The following is a 22,706-nucleotide window of genomic DNA, read 5'->3' as shown; positions in this document are numbered from 1 at the left end:
AAAAAAAAAAAAAAAAAAAAAAAAAAACCTAACCAAAGCAAGTTCCTAGGCCAATAAACTCTTAATGGACTCAAATATTCTAAATACGCTCAAATACTCTTACTTCTCAAAAGTTTCACTTTTTTTACACTAATCTCAACCAAGTTCTCATTTTTAAAAATAAGTTGGGGGACAGATCTTCCAGAAAGGTCAGCTCCAGTCTTGCCCAAAACTGGTAGAGAAAGTGTAACAATCAAATGAGGAAGTTTCAGAGAAAGCTCTGTCTAAGTTTAAGTCTGGACAAAGCACAGCATAACTCAACACTAGTTTAGTCCAGGAATTTAGCGTGATGATAAAGCCGTGGTCTTCCTATATCAGGTCTGGAAAAATGGAAAGTTCAATAGTGTTTGATAACTGTCTGCTGAGCTAACTAGTTTTGTTGCAGATTTATAAAAAATATGTGTAATTCAATTGCAACTGCTATTTTAATTTACTAATATGATATTTATACAGAAGACTGTATAGTACCTGATTCTACCACTTCCTATTTTTTCTGTAAATGGAAATCATAACAATATACAGCAACACAACCCCTGAGGGTGCTGTTCTTATCATAATCCTTGTATTGATCAGCCATAGACAGCAATTCCGATGATACGCACCTCACTTAAAAGGTTGACTGCACTACAGCGTAACAATCATCAAGTATTTAGTCCATTGTAAGGACTCGATAATGTCAGATTTTTCAGTCTCATAACTAAAAAATTCATTGTTAAAATTAATCAATAGACCTGGCAAAAGCAGGAAAAACAACTATGTATCACTTTATGAACTTATTACATGGTATTCAAAAATTTCTTATAAACAAACATCAAAATATAAAATTCGTAGTGATAGACACTGAAAATGAAAGATGTATGGGTAAACCTGAAAAGGAGAACTAAAATTATCTAAAAGAAATTTGCCAAAATTTTGATTGAACAACACTTCAGGATCATGCTCGTCTTAAGCATTTTAATATGGAACTTAAACCCTGAAATTACAAATTATATCTGGATGGAAATTCACATTTACATTTGCAGCAGAAGATGCTGCATTAGAGAAATTTTTATCTACATATGAAAAGAAAGTCAAATACTAGAAATTGTTAAGTACTATTAAAAGAAATTATTCACTATCACTGACCTTGTTTAGCAAAAGTGAAATAAGATTTAGAAACAGCTTTTTAACATAAAATTGGTAGATTTTTTAAAGAGATACTTTTAAATGTACTTAACAGAAATTTTCAGAATTATTTCTACACAAGTTAACATTAAGTTTTATTCACTCTATTGGTATAATTTGTTCAGTTCCCCAAGTCATTATGAAATTTTATTATTTCCTGTTCTGTCTCTATAGATGCCCTTACTTTGTCATCCGTTTGGTATTCAGCATATAATTTATTGTTTTCTCTTCTGTCTAGTATATTAATAGTATTGCTTTAAAAAAAAAAAAAAAAAAAAAAACCTCTGTGTGACTTCTGATCCCAACATATGGTTTCTGTAGTTGTCACTCATATTTAGGCCAGCACATCTGTATACTCACCCCTTAAGGGAAAACAGCACTGAAGAGAGTAGCAACTCACTCACTTCTGTGAGAGTCATCTTGTATATGCAAATCCTCTGACTACAATGCCTAACACGTGGCACAGCAAAGGAACAAACTGCCATGAAGTTGTTGTGCTCCTGTGCTATCACCATAGCTGTTGTTTATTCAGGAGTTACAATGAATCAGAAGCACTTTACATTCATGCGCATTCATTTGATCTCAAATCAATACAACCCAAGTACCATTCCTTATTCTACATGTGAAGGAACTGAGGCTGAGAGAGACTCAGGAATTTGTCTAAGGGCTACCCAGAAACTAGAGAAGGGCCAAGATTTTAATCCAAACATGAACTCCAGAACAATACCCTTGACACTGGAATATCACTCATATTCAAAGTCCAAGCTATACTCTTGAAATAGCATGTCTTATTTCATTCAAACAGGCAGAGAAGTATGAGGGATGTCAATCCCTGTCCAGCCTGTGAGGCTGGCGTTCTGTCTCCTGTGTTATGACACAAGTGCTGTCAGAGTGCAGCATTTTAAACACACCAATGTTTCCAGAAAAAGAGGCAGATATACCCTTTTTCTACTAACATACTTTTTTAAAAAAATGCTTTTTAATACAACAGAATGAAATACATGTGAATTTATTTGATTAAAACATAAACTATCATCAAAGATAGGTCACAACTCCCTTGTTTGGTACTTTGTTAATGAACTCTGACTCAAATACTCATTTTGCAACTTCTACTTCTTTGTCTCACTTGTTAAATATGAGGTATGCCATTTGCTAAATGCAGAGCTCCTTAGGGAAATTTACTCTGTCCAAACTCAGCTAAGCCTTCACCCGTTGGTTCTCTCTGAGGCAAAAGACGGGTACTGGGGGAGATCCCATCACATTACCTGCAAGGTGGGATACGCTCGCCTGTATTCACATCACACTTTGGTACCAAAATGGTGCAAGCAAAGAACATGAGGTATTTATAACAGTTGGTTTGAACAAGTGCAGGGAAAAGAGAAGACTCCCAGCTGATGGATGCTTCCTTTTGAGTCCCGTGGCCAAGGTAATTTGGATAACTTGTGTGGTTGTAGGGCAAATTCATGCAGAGTTCCAAGGTAATTGGTTCACATTGACCTAATGAAGAAAGATACATACAAATATTTTTCTATTTCACTTATAAAAACAACTTCTTTAAGTTTTACAAACTTGAAGTCTATTTTATTCTTTCTTTAGGGTAGCTAAGACTAGAATGTCAGTAGTATATAACATTCTTTATGGATATCGGAAATAAATAAGCTAGTTAGTGAAATGCCCTGGCAATGAAGATTTACTTATGTCTATGTAGTTGCTAGCATCATGCTTTAGAAAGTCCTTCCTCATTTTTTCCTTTGGCTCAACTTATCTGAAGATGATTCTCTCATCATTCCTTTTATTGACTCCAATTCATCTTCTTCTTCTGATTTACTCATTACTACTAAAATAGGATAGCCCCACCATCTTCACTGCCACTAAAAAAGTTAATTAATTTTATTAAATAGGCAATTAGATAACTTCTATCAAAATATATTTTATTGTTGATCAATGTATTTAAATATAAAGCTCCAAGATTTCAGGGCAAGAAGAGGCTCAGATCTGTTGGATACTTCTTGCTAATGAGACAAAGTCCAAACCCCTTAGCTTGAAATCTGAGGATCTTTTAAACTTCAACCCTAACCTAACTTTCCAGCTTCATTGTCTGTGATTATCCAATCAGTTACTCTGCTGTAATGAATTCTATTCCCTTGTGACACCAGATATTTTAAGAATTGCACGTCCTTATGCACACTGTTTACTCCTCTCTTACCTCCTTTTTTATGACAAGCTCATAATTATCTCCCCAGATGTTGTCATGGTCTAGCTGCCAGGGGCATACAGCACCAGCTGCCTGGTGTGCCTTTCCCATCTTCCCCACCAAGCTAACTCCTCTGTGTTTTGGAAGACTCAGTACAAATACCTCTTCCAGGAAACCTTCCTGGCCAACCACTCTTGCCATTACTACTCCCAGAATGAGTCTCTTGTGAGTGCCATAGCATCTTAGGCACATACCCGCCACATGCTCATTGTATTTTGCCGTAGTCTTTATTTACTTGCCTCTCACACAGAATCCCGAGATTTTTGTGAAATGAGACTTTATCTCTTGATCTCAAGTCTGTACCTAGCACAGTACCAGAATGGAGAAAGGAAAATGTATCAGGGACTATTCTAGGCACTGTAAATGTAAGAATAATGAAAAATGTAGTTTCTGCCATTGAGGAACTCCACAATCTTGGTAGAAAAAAGGATGCACATGATGGTAGCTGTAGGAGAATGTGAACAGACTAGGATAGTTTGCTTAAACTGAACGTTTTTGTATCCCCCAGTCATATGCTGTAACTAACCCGCAATGTGATGGTATTTGAAGGTGGGGCCTTTGGGAGGTGATGAGGTTTAGATGAGGTCTAGATGAGGGTGGAGTTTATATGGGATTAAGTCCTTATAAAAAGGGGAATAGACTAAAGCTTTCGCTCTCTCACTCATGTGAAGCAACAGCAAGAGGGCAACTGTCTGCAAACCAGGAAGCAGCTTGTTAGCAGAGACGAGTCTGCCAGCACCCTGATCCTGCACTTCCAGCCTTCAGAACGGTGAGAAATAAATGTCTGTGGTTTAAGCCACCCAGCCCATGGTATTTTATTGTAGCAGCCTGAATATACTAAGACAGCCGTATTGAACAAAATGCTAGAAGCCCAAAGGGAAAAAGTAGAGCAAGAGCGACCTGGGAAGTCTTCTGATACGGTTTGGCTGTGTCCCACCCAAATCTCATCTTGAATTGTAGCTCCCATATTCCCCACGTGTAGGAACCCAGTGGGAGATCACTGAATCATGGGAGCAGTTTCCCCCATACTCTTCTCATGGTAGTAAGCCTCTCACGAAATCTTGATGGTTTTATAAGGGGTTTCCCCTTTCACTTGGCTCTCTCATTCTTCTCTTGTCCACCGCCACGGGAGCAGTGCCTTTCACCTTGTGATTGTAAGGTCTCCCCAGCCATGTGGAACTGTAAGTCCATTTTACCTCTTTCTTTTGTAAATTGCCTACCCTCAGCATCGTGAAAACAGACTAACACTCCCTCCAGGGATAAATGGGGTTTGGGCAGCTTTGGGGGAATACAGCGGACAGGCTTCCATCTCTCTCTCTCTCTCTCTCTCTCTCTCTCTCTCTCTCTCTCTCTGTCTGTCTCTGTTTGAAGTAGATGTGCCACATTCCCTGAGGGAAGAGGCAAGCAAGCAAGCATCCTGGTAAAATTCACCCAGGCAGACCAAAGACCCCATGCCTTATTGAGAGTAATTATTCAAATTAAATTTAATTATTTGACTAAGAAGTGGTATCCATGCAAATAGATTCACGATAAGGATTGGGCTGAAATATTAAAACATCTCTAGGACTACTTCTTAATTTAAAGAATCCGAGGGTTTCACAGGCATTATATTTATAAGGAGGCTGACGCTGGCCTGATAAAAAAAAAAAATGACGGACAAAGTGTAATATGACTCTCAGTTTCCTGAAGAAGACACAACACTGCAAGGTTAGCATAATCTTGAGGGTGAGCCAGAGTGGAGAGAAGAGTAGATGGGAGAGGTTTGGGGTTGGTCGGTTCAGTTTATCCTTTCCTGTAATTTGTGAAGCAGGGGTTGGACATTATGTACTAAATGTTTGTGTTCCCCCAAAATTCATATGTTGAAATCCTAACCCCAAATGTGGTAATATTAGGAGGTGGAGCCTTTGGGAGGTGATTGAGTTATCAGGGTGCAGCCTCCAAGAATGGGATTAGCGCCCTTATAAAAGGGACCACAGAGAGCTCTCGCACCCTTCTCACAGTGTGAGAATACAATGAAAAGTCAGTCCTCTGCAGCCCAGAAGAGGGTCCTCACCAGAACCTGGCCATGCTGGCAACCTCATCTCAGACTTCCAGCCTCCAGAACTGTCAGAAATAAATGTCTGTTGTTTTTAAGCAATAGTGATTTGTTATAGCAGTCTGAACGAATACAAGAAGTAACATTTAAATATTTTGTTGTAAGATTACAAAATGCAGGTTTTTCATAACAATAAAAACAATACAAAAATGCAGAAAGAAAAAATTCAACATCTCTCCACTCCCCTTTCTGTTACCTTCCCTGCAAGCCAGCAGAAGGCTCTGAATGCTTCCATGTCTTTCCCTTGCTCACATTTATCCATAATTGTCTTTGTACACTTAGACAGAGATTTATGTTTGCTTTTGCCAAAGCAGAAGCATCCCATTCCTACCACTCTTCAGTTTGCTTTTGTTGCTGGTTTGTCATGACCATCTTACTAGTCAGCACATGTAGCTCTAACTCTATGCTTTTCTTCCTGATCTCTTTAAGATACTTATAATTTTACACAATTGGTACATTTATGGATATTTTTGATGCAGTCTTTTCTTTCCTTGTACATACCCTTCTTTTCTCTCTTTCTCTACCACCCCATCAAGGTTTAACTTTTTATTGATGTATTTCATTGAATATAATTAATACAATACGTCACATGAATAACTTTTCTCTTTTTGATATGTGGAGAATGTATCACTTTTGATTTGGGATAAGATATAACTTTTAAGTGTTTAGGAGCCAAGGAAGAGAAGAGGATTAAGTAATGATCATATATTATTCTGGAGATCTTTATTGAATGTGGTAAGTTTTATTGGATCTTGTGTTTTATTCCTTCATAAGGCATTCTTCACAGGATGCTAAGCAAGATAAACTCTCAGTATACCTGTCAACCCCAAATTCCATGATTTATGATGTCAATAAGCTTTTTCATCGTATCAGGCTCACGCGTGAGACAGATTTACAATCGCCACTAGAGGGAGATCGCATCACAAACATGAGGATATTTTACGGCCGGATCTGTGTTTCTGATGTAAGTTTGATGCCGTACCAGTACAGTGTCCTGAACACAGATGAGGCTTAATAAACATCTGTCAAAAAAAATCCTGGTGGAATCTCAATGGTATTCCACCTTTCAAAGTCTGAAACAAGATTTTTTCAATTCAACCTAAAGATGGGATTATTAACTCAATGATATTTCATCCTTATGATGTAATGTTCTAAAGTTACTAGAAATCATGTATTTCTAGACATGGATGAGTCCCTCTACACCAGAATGAGGGGAATAGCATTCCTGCTCCTACCCTCAAAGGCAAGGATACATCTGTAATTTGCCTCCCAACATGGTACAGAAATGTTAAAGATGCTGGGTTGTGACTGGACCTGGCAACACAGGCTCTAAAAGCTATTTCTTGAAAAAATGATGCACCATCAGAAAAGTGATTTTTAGGCTTTTTTTTAAAAAAAAAAAAAAGTTGCAGGTACTTCTGTGAATTTAAAATAAGCCTTCTCCACTGAAAAATGCACATTGGAATACACAAACCTTTTTGTATTCTATTTCAAAGTTCTTACATATCCCTGCAGCCTAGTCATAAATAGGCACTAGAGCAACACATTCACAACCTTGGCTATACATTGAAGTCATCTGTAGAATCTAAAAATACTGATGACTGGGTCCCACCCAGTATATCATCAGGGACCATTAGAAAATCACATAGGCCGGGCGCGGTGGCTCACGCCTATAATCCCAGCACTTTGGGAGGCCTAGGCGGGTGGATCACGAGGTCAAGAGATCAAGACCATGCCGGTCAACATAGTGAAACCCCGTCTCTACTAAAAACACACACACACAAAAAAAAAAATGAGCTGGGCATGGTGGCGCACACCTGTAGTCCCAGCTACTCAGGAGGCTGAGGCAGGAGAATGGTTTGAACCCAGGAGACGGAGGTTGCGGTGAGCCGAGATCGCGCCATTGCACTACAACCTGGGTAAGAAGAGCGAAACTCCGTCTCAAAAGAAAAAAAAAATCACATAATATTTTATGGGATGGCAAGAATCAGAGTTTTCAAGGACGAGAATCTCAGTAACTCCAGTGAGAGGCTGTCTCCACCAGATAGAATATCTACTACATTCTCCAAACTCACATTTTCCCTTGGCATCAAGCAGACTAAGAAAGTGCTGTTGAGTTGTGCCTCAGAAGCTGAGTGATACTAGCCCCTGAGAGTGGAAAACATCACGAGGTCAAGAGATCGAGACCATCCTGGTCAACATAGTGAAATAATTAGCCATATTATCAAGTATGTGAAGAATTTTTGAGATGCCACTTGTCTTTACAGAGGACGAAGTACACATATGTCATCTTGAAGTTCTTTCAAAAATCAGGAATAACATCTTGACTTTCAACTGGAAGTTAGGCACATAGGCCATTTTTAATAACACAGGAGTAACGAGGGCAAGTGGCTAGCCTAGTGCCTTTCACTCAGAAGAGAGCTTGTGCAAACATTTGCTGAATATATGTGGAGAGAAGTTGGCAAGAATATACATGGTGAATGAAAAAGCTGGTGAGACAGCGAGACACTAGGGAAACTGAGTGTATTAAAAGAACTTAAAGAGAACCACAATGTAGAATATATGAGTGGGAAGATGACCACATGTTCTCCCACACTGAAAAGTGACTTCCAGGAAGCTAGAAGCCTGTCTCCTTTCTTCTCCATGAGAAAGCCCAGCGCCCATCCTGATGCCTGGAACGCCATGGACACACTACAAATATTGGTCAGCTCTATGAGCCAAAAGTTATCCAGTGGCCTTTCCTGCATCTTATTCTTTTGACAGGAGACAACATATTTTTAAATATTTAGAACTTGAAATATTTCAAATATACAGAAAATAGGATAACATACACCCACTTACTCTTTACCCAAATTTGACCAGGCTAACATTGCCTTTTCTACATTTTTGAGTCTAATAGTAAGTGCCATTTCATGTCAAACAACCCCCAAAACATTAATAATAAACACGTCTTTGTGCTGACAGTGTCATTATTCAAATTGAAGGTGAAGTAAAGAAATCGCTCTGAAAAATTTCCATGGCAGATGGGGAGATGAGCAAAATGAAACAATGGAAACAGTGGCCCAAATATGTTGTGTGTGTGTGTGTGTGTGTGTGTGTGTGTGTGTGTGTGTGTGCGCGCGCGCACACGCGCGCGCATATCTATAGATATGTTCTATTTAAATCAGTTTAAAGGAAGTAAAATGGCAGTTTGAGTGTGTTTACTTCGTGGCTAGACTAATATCTACTGTTCTTTCATATGGGAAATGGAGGAGGGGTGGGCATGTGCTTCCAGGCAAATACTTTTTTTTTTCTTTTAATAGAGATGAGGTTTCACTCACCATGTTGGCCAGGCTGTTCTCCAACTCCTGACCTCAGGTGATCCACTCGCCTTGGCCTCCCAAAGTGCTGGGATTACAGGTGTGAGCCACCACACCCAGCCCAGGCAAAGAATTTTTAAATGCCACAGTCAGTCCCCTCAGTCTGTTTTTGTTTTGTTTTGTTTTTGTTTTTGTTTTTGAGACAGAGTTTTGCTCTTGTTGCCCAGGCTGGAGTGCAATGGCGTGATCTTGGCTTACCACAACTTCCACCTCCCATGTTCAAGCAATCCTCCTGCCTCAGTCTCCTAAGTAGCTAGGCTTACAGGCATGCACCACCAAGTCTGGCTAATTTTGTATTTTTAGTAGAGACAGGGTTTCTCCACGTTGGTCAGGCTGGTCTCGAACTCCTGAACTTAGGTGATCCACCTGCCTGGACCTTCCAAAGTGCTGGGATTACAGGCGTGAGCCACTGCATCTGGCCAGTCTGGTTTTTTATTTAGCTGCCTGCCTACACCCCCTTCCTAGCCTCCTTTTTTCACCCCCTAGAGACTCTGTAACAATTACAGAGGCACTCACTGTAAGCTCTACACTGACCCAGAAAGGTCACCAGGTAAAATGAGGACCCCCAAACTGCAGCAAATACAAGGACTGAGCCTTTCAGCATCTCAGCTTCCAAGGGCCTTGGACTGAGAGGACATGATTAAGAAGTAATACCCTGGCTGGGCACAGTGGCTCACGCCTATAAGGCTGGTGACTCACTTGAGGTCAGGAATTTGAGACCTGCCTGGCTAACATGGTGAAACCCCATCTCTACTAAAAGAAAAAAATAGCTGCGCATGGTGGCGTGTGCCTGTAATCCCAGCTACTCGGGAGGTTGAGGCAGCAGAATCACTTGAACCTGGGAAGCAGAGGTTTTAGTCAGCCAAAATCATGCCACTGCACTCCAGCCTGGGTGACAGAGCCAGAGTCTGTCTCAAAAAAAATACTACTGCTACTAATAATACCCTCTTGCAAACTGAAAGCTGACTGACCTGCTTCTAAATTTCTAATCCCATCCTGAAAATGCAGCAAAAAGTTCATTAGAAAAAGTGAAAGAGGTGAGTATAACATGAAAACAGAGCCCAGGAGTCAGAAATCATTACTAGAAATCAGTCGCTGGGGATTTTCTGATTCAATTTCCCATGTGAGTCCTTACGGTGCTCTTTCACTTCTGCCCATTCTGTCTTCCCCAAGTAATTCTTCCTCCTGAAAGTCATTTTAGAGCCACTTGCTTACATTTGGAGCTGTTACATTGTCACTGAAACAAATGAGCATAATGGTTCCAAAACCATTATAGGCCATAAGAGTTCCTGGAAAGGTGAGAATAAATTTCATTAAAAGAACAGACTGCCTATAATCCCAGCACTTTGGAAGGCCCAGGCGGGTGGATCCCTGAGGGTGCTGAATGCCTGTAATCCCAGCTACTCTGGAGGCTGAGGAAGAAGAATCGCTTGAACTCCCAGGAGGTAGAGGTTGCAGTGAGCCAAGATGGTGCCACTGCACTCCAGCCTGATGACAGAGTGAGACTGTGTCTTAAAAAAAAAGAACAGACTGTCTAAGTTGTATGTGGCTATTTCTATGAACTTCATATTTGCTTCTTGGTTAAAGTTTCCATTTTTGAAGCTGTGCTTTAGAAAGGAAGAAAGATAGCATCTGCCTACAGATGGAGTCAAGAAAATAATGCAGAAAACTAATGCTGAGTTGAAATTAATGGTAATGATATTAAGCAATGTGGATTTATAGTCATTCACAATGACACATGTTTCTGATTTAAGTTCATTAAGACCATTTTGTTTCTCTTCTGCTACCACATGCGACCTCTTAAAAAGAAAAAGAAAATAGGTAGACTCTTTTGGAGGGATTCCAGATTTTGGTATTTGAATGTCAACACATAAGAAAAGTGCTGAATGCATGCTTTCACATGGCAATTGCATTTGTCAGCTGTTGTACTTACTACAGTTATTCAGACTGCTGTTCGGGTCACAGAGAGAGCTACCACCACATGAATCAAAGCAGGGATTGTAGAGGCATCTTTGGTCTCCTTCTTGACATGAAGTCTGACCTACAGAAGGAGGAAAAGGCGCATTGGCTTTTATCATCTGTAAATTCCTTACCCAAGGATCCAGAGGATCAGGAATGTCTGGTGGAGCTGAGGAATAACGCAACTTTAATTTCTTTCCAATTTCTCCAGCAGTATTGAATATATATTGAATAGGTGCTTTCTGGATTCGTTTTCCTGGCAACTAAATACAATCCAGGTATTCCAAAATAGGAATGAAGAAATAAGAGACAAACGACACTAAAAACAGGTGGTTGTGCATTTAATGGGAAAAAAATAGTGCTTTCTTTTTACATAGGTGCCAATACTTGATTACAAAATAAAATTCAAGAGATTTGAGAGAGAACATTATAAAATCTTGAAATTCTGAATATTAAGCGACTTTTTTTAAAGACTCATTTGCTCCCAATTCTAGTCTCCCTCTAAAAATAATTTCTCTAGTAATAAATAGGGCATCAACACCAATACGATAAGGATACTTTATCATAATACAAGTGTAACATAATGCAGTTTTTATCCATATTTTCAATATGTCTTGGAGAGTGTCATCAGCCTAGCTGTGATGACTTGAGAACTGGGTTTCTGGTTTCTAAGTGAGTGACAGCAGCAATATCAGTGTTTGCCCTAATGGTTTTTCCTTAAGGTATGTAGAGAGGAAACTGCTTTTCCCGTTGATTTCCTGGTCATTTGTAGATTAAATGGATAGGGTAATAAATACTGCCTGTTCTAGCACTCCCCATTATGATCAATTACCTTCAGGCATGTCATCTGGAATCTAGACAACCTTGCAAGGCACTTTTAAGTATGAATAATAGTACGTGTGTATATATAATCACTCATCTATAATTCTAAGACAATGTTTATTATACTGGAATATTTATCCTTTCTAGTACCACTAACATGGAAATTAATATACCACAGCCTTGCAGAAAAGAGCTGTCTCTCTTTTTTTGTTTTTTAATGTCAGCAGGGTCAAAATTTTTTCTCAAAGAAAACCTAAACAATTTTGGTGAGTTTAGGCTCTTGAGGAGATTTTATTGACATCAGGCATTCATTATTTTGGCAAATATTAAGTGTCTCCCATGTGACAATCTATGTGACAAGTTAGGCACTGAACATTAAAAGATAAAAAGGCATGATACCCCCTGGGAAGTGGTTTGCACTCTGATAGAGGTATCAACCTGAACAAAACCTTCTGATGCTGTGTGATCATTGCTTTATGGATAAAAATATTTATTTTTATTTATTTTTTTCATCGAGATGCGGGTCTCACTATATTGTCCAGGTTGGTCTCAAACTCCTGGTCTCAAGTAATTCTCCTGCCTTGGCCACCCAAAGTGCTGAGATTACAGGCATGTGCTACTGTGCCCAGCTAAAACACAGTTAAAGAGCAATAGAAGCCAACGAGACCAGTATGGGGAAGTTTCTCAAAGGACTTTTCAACATCATGGTAAGAGGAAAGAGTGGGTTTTCCAAGCCGAGAAGCAGCACATGCAAAGGCCTGGAATAGGGAGGTGCACAGGTCAAGTCACTGGAGCTTCAGCCACTCAGAAAGAGGGTCAGAGAGACTAGACAGGTAGGCAGGGGCAGAGTCTGAAGAGTTTCAAAGGCCTAACTCTTCAGCAAGACCCTATGTCTCAGAAGAAGCAGGTCCCACTTTCCTTCCCAGCCCTGTCTAGCAGAATAAGCCTGCAGCCCATCCTGACAATTACACAGTGTTGAGTACCAGGCTCCCCTTTGTTCTCAGCTCTGTAATCACAATGGTCTGCCTTCTCTCATGGTCCTCCCATACACGCTTGCACCTTCCCACCTCGGAATTTTGCTCAAGCGGTGCCTTGTGTCTCAATTGCCTCTTCAAGTCCTACTCTTCTCAGTTAACCCCACTCATCCATCAGGCCTAAGCTCCAGGATCTCTTCCTCAGGGAAGCTTTGTTCCGAGGCCCTTTACCAGGGCATACACACTATTAATGGCATCCAAGCACCCTGAATTTCCCTTCTTAGTCTCTCTTGCTGTCTGATTAGACACTGATTTGCATAATAATTCGTAGCACGCCTATGTCCCCCAAGAGTCTGTAAGCTCCATCAGCTGTTTTGCTTGCTACTGAATTCCCAGGGGATGGCCACATATAAACACCACAATATGCATTTTTTAAGTTGAATTCGTAAGAGTGAACAATATAAAGATACTACAATTTTACATTTAAATCTGTTTTAACATATTACTTTCTTACATCTCACACATGTAAGGAAATATTCTACAAAACCTGCCATTTCATCATAAAAAATGCAAAATTATTTCAGAGTTGAATTATCTAGAAAGAAGAGTTTAATAAAGGATTTCCTTCTGAATTTAAAAACTAGTAAAACAAAGCACTCTTTATATATAATTTTTATGTAATAAGTCTATGATTGAAAAGCTCTCCCTTTAGGTCTTGGGTACTTTTCCATTAAAGTTATTCTAATGATCAATATGTATTACAACAAAACGAATGTATCTATAGGTGACAGTCTCATTGGCTGATTATGAATATACACAGCCCAAGCTATACTTTAATGTAATAGTCATGTAATAAAAGCTCACATATATTGAGTTTTCACTATGTGCCAACACTATGAGGTAGTTATCACTATTCTTAGTGGACAGAAACACAAACTGCGACCTAAAAGGGGTGTAAGTATCTTGCCAAAAGTCACCATATAGTATGTAGCAGACCGAGGCTTGATCCCAGGTATCAGAGCTGCAACAACCAGGTTCTTAACAACTAGGCTGTGCCTGTGCAGTATAAACTAATGGGATTTTTTTAGTCCACGGATATCCTCACCCAGCCCCTACTGTGAGGCTTCCACAAACACTGGAGCTTAAAACAATCTGCGTAGAACTTTCTTTTCTGACAGAAATGGTTACATTTAAAAAACAATTTATTGGCTCTTTTTGAGAGTCACACACAGATATTAAATCCTTTTAAAGTGTATTGCTTGGTAATAAGAGGCACTAAACTGCTTCTCTGCACATGATTATTTTAAGAAGTCATTACATTTCCTTTCAGAAACCAATTTCTTCTCACTGGAATCTAATCTAATTTAACTGGATGCTATACACTAAACTTCTCTCTTTATCTCGGCTTTCCCCATCAAACAGTTAAGTGAATCTGACTGTGCTGTTCAGGTGTCTCATCTGCCCCCTTCACCCTGAGGAATGATTTTCAGTGTAAGTTGCTTGATAATTATGTTTAGCACAAGAAAGTGTTTCCTGGCTGATGAGGGCTGTGAGGCTCTCTGCATTGGCAATCTGGGATTATCTATATGGGAATCCTACTTAAGCAGCTTCAAATGTTTTACTTTGTTCCCAAGGAGAGGACCAGCAGTAAAGGCATGTTCTGGGGTGGGGGGACACACTTACTGCCGCTGCAGTTCTCCTCATCACTCCCATCCTTGCAGTCCTCGTCGCCATCACATTGAAACGTGCTGGGGATGCACTGTCCATTTCTGCATTCCACCAGACCCTGGCTATGACAGGCTAGGAAGGGCCAGAATGATATTCACTTTATTTATTAATTCTTCTCTCAGTCTGCACATCAAATAAACAATAGCCATTTATCAGGCATCACTAAGAAACAGGGTGTTCTGCATACACAAATGAACATATCATTGATTTCATTTCTAGAATTTTTCCCACCTCATTAAAAAACACTTACCAAAAATTAACTTTTTCTTGAGAACTGCATGATTGTTTTTAGTGATGGAAGTATCATGCTCCTACTTACTAATAAAAATGGCAATCTGTAAAGGGTTCTTTTTTGGCAAGAGCTGTGCTAACTGCATTGTATATAATATAATCTCAAATTATCACATAAACCTTGTAAAGTAGATACTATCATCCTTGTTTTAGAGCTGAAAAACTAAAGTTTAGAGAGTATACTGCTTGTCTCAAAGTCCCATGGCTAAGAGCTCAGCCAGAATGTGAGGGCAAGCTTTTTGGACTCCAAGCCCAAATATTTCATGATTTATCTACTTGACCTCAAAAGCCAACAAAATGATGTATGGGAAAGAACTCGCAGAGTAACTAACACATAATAAACACTTTAACACTTGTTTATGACAACTGATATTTGAAAGGAATGACCTAATGTCCATTAACCTTCCAATTTCTATCAGTTCTCTAAATTCTATACCTATTGTCTTTTTTGGGGGGGTGGGAGGAGCAGAGTCTTAATCTGTTTCCCAGGCTGGAGTGTAGTGGCACAATCTCTGCTCACTGCAGCCTCAGCCTCCCAGGTTCAAGCGATTCTCCTGCTTCAGCCTCCCAAGTAGCTGGAACTGTAGGCACCACACCCAACTAATTTTTGTATTTTTAGTAGAGACAGGGTTTCACCATGTTGCCCAGGCTGGTCTCAAACTCCTGACCTCGTGATCCACCCATCTCAGCCTCCCAAAGTGCTCAGATTACAGGTGTGAGCCACCACACCTGGCCTATCATGCACTCTCTGTGTCACTGTCTGAACATTAAAGGCTCTCTTCTTGCTGATGATTCTTTCCATGTTCTTCCACAAATGGCCCCTGAGAACATGTTAGGGCACTCCTACAGGGAACTTAACTACTCATATATTGTGTGCAGAAGGAAGGTTTCTCAGTCTGTGGGAAGAGCATCACCTTTGACAAAGTCATAGAAGCATAAAAGAGACATATGGAACAATGAGAGAGAAAACAGACGCCGACTTGGCCAGATCAGCCAAATGATGCTTGGAGTTTTGGGAGGAAAGGTGTGGAAGTCACATGCAGTCCATTGCTATTGTCATCCCGCCACTCAAAGATCTTTACAGGCTAGAACCAAAGTATCAGAATCTTTCCCTTGGAATGCTGTGTATATAGTGAGTCTTAAGTATAGAAGTTAACATTGAGCACAGCCCAAACAAGCAGAAATGGAAAAATAAGCAAAACAAACATCCTCAGAGCACTCACAGCAGTTGACCTCGTCGGACTTATCCACACAGTCGTGGTCACCATCACACACCCATTCCATGGTGATGCAGCGCCCATCCCCGCAGCGATGCTCTGTTGCGGGACTGCAATCTGGAGAAATGAAAACCATGAGGATGCAGAGAACCAGTGTGACAAACAGGCAGGATTGTATGGCTCCCGGTTCCTGTTGAAGAGAGTCTGTTCCAATGGTTCCAATACCTTTAATAACATTTCTACAATAGGTCTGGCCCAATTAAAATGCCATGCCCTCTCCACACATGTGCCCCACTGACCACCATCACGGTGAGGTAAGATGCGTCTGTTTTTCAGATAAGTAACACTACCCTAGTTGTCTCAGGACCCATGGTTTGTTCTTTGTTTTGAGATGGAGTCTCCCCCTGTTGCCAGGCTGGAGTGCAGCGGCACAATCTCAGCTCACTGTAACCTCCACCTCCTGGTTCAAGCAGTTCTCCTGCCTCAGCTTCCCAAGTAGCTGGGACTACAGGTGTGTGCCACCATGCCCAGCTAATTTTATTTTATTTTTTTCAGTAGAGACAGAGTTTCATCATGTTGGCTAGGATGGTAGAATGGTCTTGAACTCCTGACCTCAGGTGATTGCCTATGTCGGCCTCCCAAAGTGCTGAAATTACAGGAGTGAGCCACTACACCTGGCCAATTTGTTCTTATTGTTGTTGCCTTTTGTTTTCTTTCGTTGTCATTTTCTTTCCTTATGAAAAATTTATGGTTTCTACCCTGGTAAGAAAAACAGAACTGTGATTTGTGTTTCACGAAGCTAGCGGATTTGATGTTATCTGTAACAGTTCTCTCACATTTCTGGGAATTATAACTTACCTGTCTGGCAAACTGGGAAAGCAAGTATCTCCTTGTCATCTCTCCTGATGCTAAGCTTAAGTTTTAATTAAATTATCTTTTTTTTTTTTTTTTTTTTTTTTTTTTCATTTATCTTCTTAATCACATCGCCAAAATTTTTCAGGTTGAATAGATTCTTTTTTTTTTTTTTTTTTTTTTTCGGAGACAGGGTCTCTCTCTGTTTCCCAGGCTGGAGTGCAGTGTTGTGATCATAGCTCACACAGCTCACTGCAGCCTTAACCTTCTAGGATGAGGTGATCCTCCCACCTCAGCCTCTCAAGTAGTTGAGACTACAAGGACATGCCAGCATGCCCGGACTTATATCCAAAAGAGCCACTGGGTAAGCAATGGGAAATATGTATGTTATTTTCATTATTCTTTTTAGCCTGGACTTCATGTCCCAATTTATATATCACTGAAAAAGAACTGAGCGGTAAGTTCCCTCTCACAAAGGGCAGAATCCACAGGGTGCTTTGCCATGAGAAGTGGTAAACCCTGAATATAAGCAGCGTTTTGGAAGATGTATGTGATTTCATGAATAACAGATTCGATGAGAAGGTGTAATGAGTCTAGTAATAGTACCATGGTCGTAGACAGACTTCTGGAGTGACCGCGGATCTGAAAGGGTGTTTTGGGTCAATAAAGCAAAGTATGAGGAGGACATGGGTTAGAGAAAAGAAGAAAAGCAAAAGAGGTGTTTAGCAGGAACCAGAGGAGCACAGCGGGCCAGGGCAGAGGCTGGTCTGAAGGAAATTGGTAATTATTGCTGTTAGATGGAGACAACTGGCATCCAGACACACAAACTTCACAACAGCCTGCTGTCTTCAGAGGAATTATGTCACCCGTTAAGACCATTCTTCCTCACATGCTACCTACACTCTGGCCCTCTCTACTAACCTATCCAACTACCAACCTACACTCACTCCTTTTCAATTCCCTGCATTTTCCTAGTTATCTCATTGGTAAAGAGAAGGGTTGAATCTGATGATCTCTACGGCCTCCTGCAACTATCATTTCTGTGATGTATATAATTACAATTTCCCCTCGTCCTTTGTCTCAAGACTAGTCAGTCCCAGGAGATAACCCACATCTGAATGTAGATTAGTACAGCCATTATGGAAAATAGTATGGAGGTTCTTGAGAAAACTACAAACAGAACTTCCATATAACCCAGTAATCCCACTTCTGGATATGTATCCAAGGGAAAGAAAATCAGTATAATCAAACAGACACCGGCACCCCCAAGTTCACTGCAGCACTGCTCACAATAATGATGATATGGAATCAATTTGTGCCAATCAAAAAAGAAAATATGGTACGTCTACACAATGGAATACTATTCAGCCATGCCAAAAGAATGAAATACAGTTATTCGTAGCAACATGGATGAGCCTGGAGGACATTATGTAAAGTGAAATAAGCCAGGCATAGAAACACAAATACCACAGGCCCTTACTCATATGCAGAGTTGATCTCATAGAAGCAGAGAGTAGAACAGTAGTTACTGGAGGCCAGAAGGGTATGGAGGAGGAGGGATAAAGAGAGATTGCTTAACTGATACAAAATTACAGCTAGATAGGAGGAACAAACTGTAGGCTTTTATAGCACTGGATGGTGATTATAGTTAATGACAATTTTTTGTATATTTTCAAATAACTAAATGAGAAGATTTTGAATGTTCCTAATACAAAGAAATGATAAATGTTTGAGGTGATGGATATGCTAATTACGTGGATTTGATCATTATATATATTATACACGTATTAGAATATCATGCTGTATTCATTAAATGTGTACAACTACTATGAGTCAGTCAAAAATAAAATAAAAATAAACTGTTACCAGAAAAAAACAATAACCACATCTATGTAGTCACACAGGAATGGTCTGTACATACACATTTAAAAATATTTTTACAGATACAGCAAGTGGCAGCTAGACGGTGCTCCTAGAAGCCACCAGGTTTCCCAGCATGGAGCTATTCCCAACATTCATGATTCCAACGCATTCCTCTGATGATACCCCTGATCTTTTTGAAACATTTATTTTGATATTATCTAATGCTGGACATTGTCTCATATCATTTGTCCAGGGCATATCCTCATCCCAGTTTGCCCTTTTGTTCATGTTGCAAAGTTCCTACATCACTCAAAAATATACTGCCTAAAAATTCTGAAGCTAGTCACAAAGCCAAAAAAGTAAATGAGCAACAGAAATTTTGCTGATTTTAATTCATGAGATGGCATTCAGAATTGAACATGACTCTTTAAAAATTAGGTTTATTCATTAAAAGATAAGCTCAGCATTTGTACACAAAACAAAGGTGTCATCCTAACCCTGGGTGTAGCTGCTACAAAGGTGTTCCTTGTACTATTTGGGGATTAGATAAAAGGGGGGACTTTGGTCACATGTAATAAGGGAACCAGGTACAGACAATATATCTGCCCTCAAAGTTTGCTTAAGGGCCCAAAATCTAACATAAGCCACTGGCTCTAACCAGAGGAGAAACAGAACACATTAGAGGAGAGGAAAAAAACTATTAAAGCATTAACAACCTTTACCAGTCTTCCCATCCTATTTCTTAAACATTTTCTTAATACAGTTATTTATCTATTATATTTACACATAAGACATTACTGAGGACAGTGAATGAGCAAACTTCCTCCTTCTAAAAAACCAGAAAGCAATCATTTTGTAATCTAAACTGCTAATTGTATTAACATATAGTGAACTACAAATTCTTGGTTATAAATTTCTGTGATTTTTAATTAAAACCTTTGGGGAAACAATACTACTTACCACAGTTTTGCTCATCACTCAAATCCCCACAGTCATCATATCCATCACATACAAGGCTGTAATTAAGGCACTTGCCTGTGTGACAGTGAAACAGATTCTCACTGCAGTCTGTAAATAAAAGAAGCCACCAATGTGTCATCAGAGCTGTACAGAATGCTATTGTAGTACAATATTTAACAAAAGCCAATCATGGAAGAGATACCTAATGGTAACCTGGTCCACACCTATTGTTTTATAGGTGAGGAGAAGGTGGCACAAAGAGATACTATGACTTGTTCAAGGCCACTTAACAAGTGCTGCAGAACCAGGAATAGGACCCTCTGGCTCCCAAGCCAAGTGATTTTATCACTTTCTGATGTGTTTCTCTGACTTCCATTTTATGTCACCTGAAAGATCCTTGATTGTCAAAGATGAGAAAAGACATTCTCAATTCACCATCATTCCTAATGAAGTTCCTGTTCATGCAGAATAGACTTCAGTGACTCTTACGTTTTATTTAGAGTTGAAAGTCCAGGTTTGCCAGTGGTAAATATAAACATAACAAATAAAATAAATCATTTAGATTATAGAGTTGTTATTTCCTTTCACATAAACATTACTGCTAAAGCCAATTGAATGTTTCATAATGTGATCCTCAAATAAGCAAGTACTCTCCAAAGACTACAATGGAAAAATGAGAAGTGGTATGTAATCTCAGGACGCTCATAGTTTAATGTTGAAATACGCAATATTCAGAGGAAATGCTTTTCTGATTTTATAAGAAAATAAAGTCTTGTCCTTGGGTAAACCAGAACTCCTGTCCAGGTTCTTCCATCTACTAGCTGTGGGACTTTTAGTGTGTTATTGGTAATTCAAGTGTAGGAGTCTATGAACTGAACTATGAAATTGGAACAAAATCAACCACTTACTAGGGTTTGAAAGAAGAGTTTAATAAAATAGTGTGTGTAAGACAATTCAATGGAAATAGAATGCTCTTTTCAACAAATGGTATTGGGACAATGAAGGAGATAAGTCAGCGTTGTGGAAAAATTAGAAAGAGGCAAATCTTCTTGGAAGGCTGGAAGGTTTTGCAAAAGCCTTGGGAGGAAGTTAGGGCCTAATCTTCTTACCATGAGCTAACAGCAGAGAACAGATAAAAAGGGAAGGTAGGAGTGTTTATCTAAATAGCTTGTTTACTCATGTGGTCCTAAGAATAATCCTTGATCTTTGATAGGCGCATAACTGCTCACTACTCAGGGGGTCAGCAATGTGGTTTTTTTTTTTTTTTTAATTGTTTTGTTTTTACAAAAAATACTTAATTTTTATTTTTAATATATATTTTGTTGCACTTTAGGTTCTGGGGTACATGTGCAAAACATGCAGGATTATTGCATAGGTACACACATGGCAATGTGGTTTGCTGCCTCCATCCTCCCATCACCTATACCTGGCATTTCTCCCCGTTATCCCTCCCCGACCTCCTTACCCCATGCTGTCCCTCCCTTATTCCCCAACAACAGACCCCAGTTTGTGGTGGTCCCCTCCCTGTGTCCATGTGTTCTCATTGTTCAACACCCATCTATGAGTGACAACATGTGGTGTTTGTTTTTCTGTTCTTGAGTGAGTTTGCTGAGAATGATGGTTTCCAGATTCATCCATGTACCTACAAAGGACAGAAACTCATGATTTTTTATGGCTGCATAGTATTCTGTGGTGTATATGTTCCACATTTTCCTTGTCCAGACTATCATCAGTGGATATTTGGGTTGGTTCTGCGTCTTTGCTATTGTAAACATTGCCACAATGAACATACATATGCATGTGTCTTTATAATAGAAAGATTTATAATCCTCTGGGTATATATCCAGTAATGGGATTGCTGGGTCAAATGGAATTTCTATTTCTAGGTCCTTGAGGAATCACCACACTGTCTTCCACAATGGTTGAACTAGTTTACACCCCCACCAACCATGTAAAAGTGTTCCTATTTTTCCACATCCTCTCCAGCATCTGTTGTCTCCAGAATTTTTAATGATTGCTATTCTAACTGGCATGAGATGGTATCTCAATGTGGTTTTGATTTGCATTTCTCTAATGACCAGTGATGATGAGAATTTTTTCACATGTTTGTTGTCCTCATTTATGTCTTCTTTTGAAAAGTGTCTGTTCATATCCTTTGCCCACTTTTGAATGAGTTTGTTTGTTTTTTTCTTGTAAATCTGTTTTAGTTCTTTGTAGATTCTGGATATGAGCCCTTTGTCCGATGGGTAGATTGCAAAAATTTTTTCCCATTCTGTTGGTTGCTAGTTCACTCTAATGATTGTGTCTTTTGCTGTACAGAAGCTCTGGAGTTTAATTGGATCACATTTGTCTATTTTGGCTTTTGTTGCCAATGCTTTTGGTGTTTTAGTCATGAAGTCCTTGCCTATGCCTATGTCCTTAATGGTTTTGCCTAGGTTTTCTTCTAGGGTTTTTATGGTGTTAAGCCTTATGTTTAAGTCTTTAATCCATCTGGAGTTAATTTTAGTGTAAGGTGTCAGGAAGGGGTCCCGTTTCTGCTTTCTGCACATGGCTAGCCAGTTTTCCCAATACCACTTATTAAACAGGGAATTCTTTCTCCATTGCTTGTTTTTGTCATGTTTGACAAAGATCAGATGGTTTTAGATGCATGGCATTGCCTCCGAGGCCTCTGTTCTGTTCCATTGTTCAATATCTCTGTTTTGGTACCAGTACTATGCCATTTTTATTATAGCTTTATAGCATAGTTTGAAGTCAGGTAGCATGATGCCTCCAGCTTTGTTCTTTTTGCTTACGATTGTCTTGGCTATGGGGGCTCTCTTTTGGTCCCATATGAAGTTTAAGGTGGTGTTTTCCAGTTCTCTGAATAGAGTCCTAGGTAGTTTGATGGTGATAGCATTGTATCTATATATTACTCTGGGCAGTATGGCCATTTTCATGATATCGATTCTTCCCAACCATGAGCATGGAATGTTTTCCATCTGTTTGTGTTCTCTCTGATTTCCTTGAGCAGTGGTTTGTAGTTCTCCTTGAAGAGGTTCTTTACATCGTTTGGTAGTTGTATTCCTAGGTATTTTATTCTCTTTGTAGCAACTCTGGGAGTTTGCTCATGATTTGGCCCTCTGTTAGTCT

General features: G+C 39.5%; 1 protein-coding gene across 2 annotated transcripts in view; it reads right to left on the bottom strand.

Annotated features, from left to right (window-relative positions):
- The window catches only part of CORIN (corin, serine peptidase), a 271,320-nt gene that overhangs the window by 71,211 nt on the left and 177,403 nt on the right, over positions 1–22,706 (bottom strand). The window contains exons 7-11 of one of the 2 annotated variants that reach the window (XM_017540328.2): positions 19,578–19,685; positions 15,909–16,019; positions 14,350–14,466; positions 10,845–10,952; positions 2,469–2,700 (exon numbers count right to left, since the gene is read on the bottom strand). In XM_017540328.2, the coding sequence (XP_017395817.1) occupies positions 2,469–2,700; positions 10,845–10,952; positions 14,350–14,466; positions 15,909–16,019; positions 19,578–19,685 (676 nt within the window). The remainder of the gene's footprint in view (positions 1–2,468; positions 2,701–10,844; positions 10,953–14,349; positions 14,467–15,908; positions 16,020–19,577; positions 19,686–22,706) is intronic. The other variant, XM_017540330.2, reaches the window with a different exon arrangement.

This window comes from Cebus imitator, unplaced genomic scaffold, assembly GCF_001604975.1.
Source record: "Cebus imitator isolate Cc_AM_T3 unplaced genomic scaffold, Cebus_imitator-1.0 Scaffold124, whole genome shotgun sequence".
NCBI lineage: Eukaryota > Metazoa > Chordata > Mammalia > Primates > Cebidae > Cebus > Cebus imitator.
This window is presented reverse-complemented; position numbering and strand designations above follow the sequence as displayed.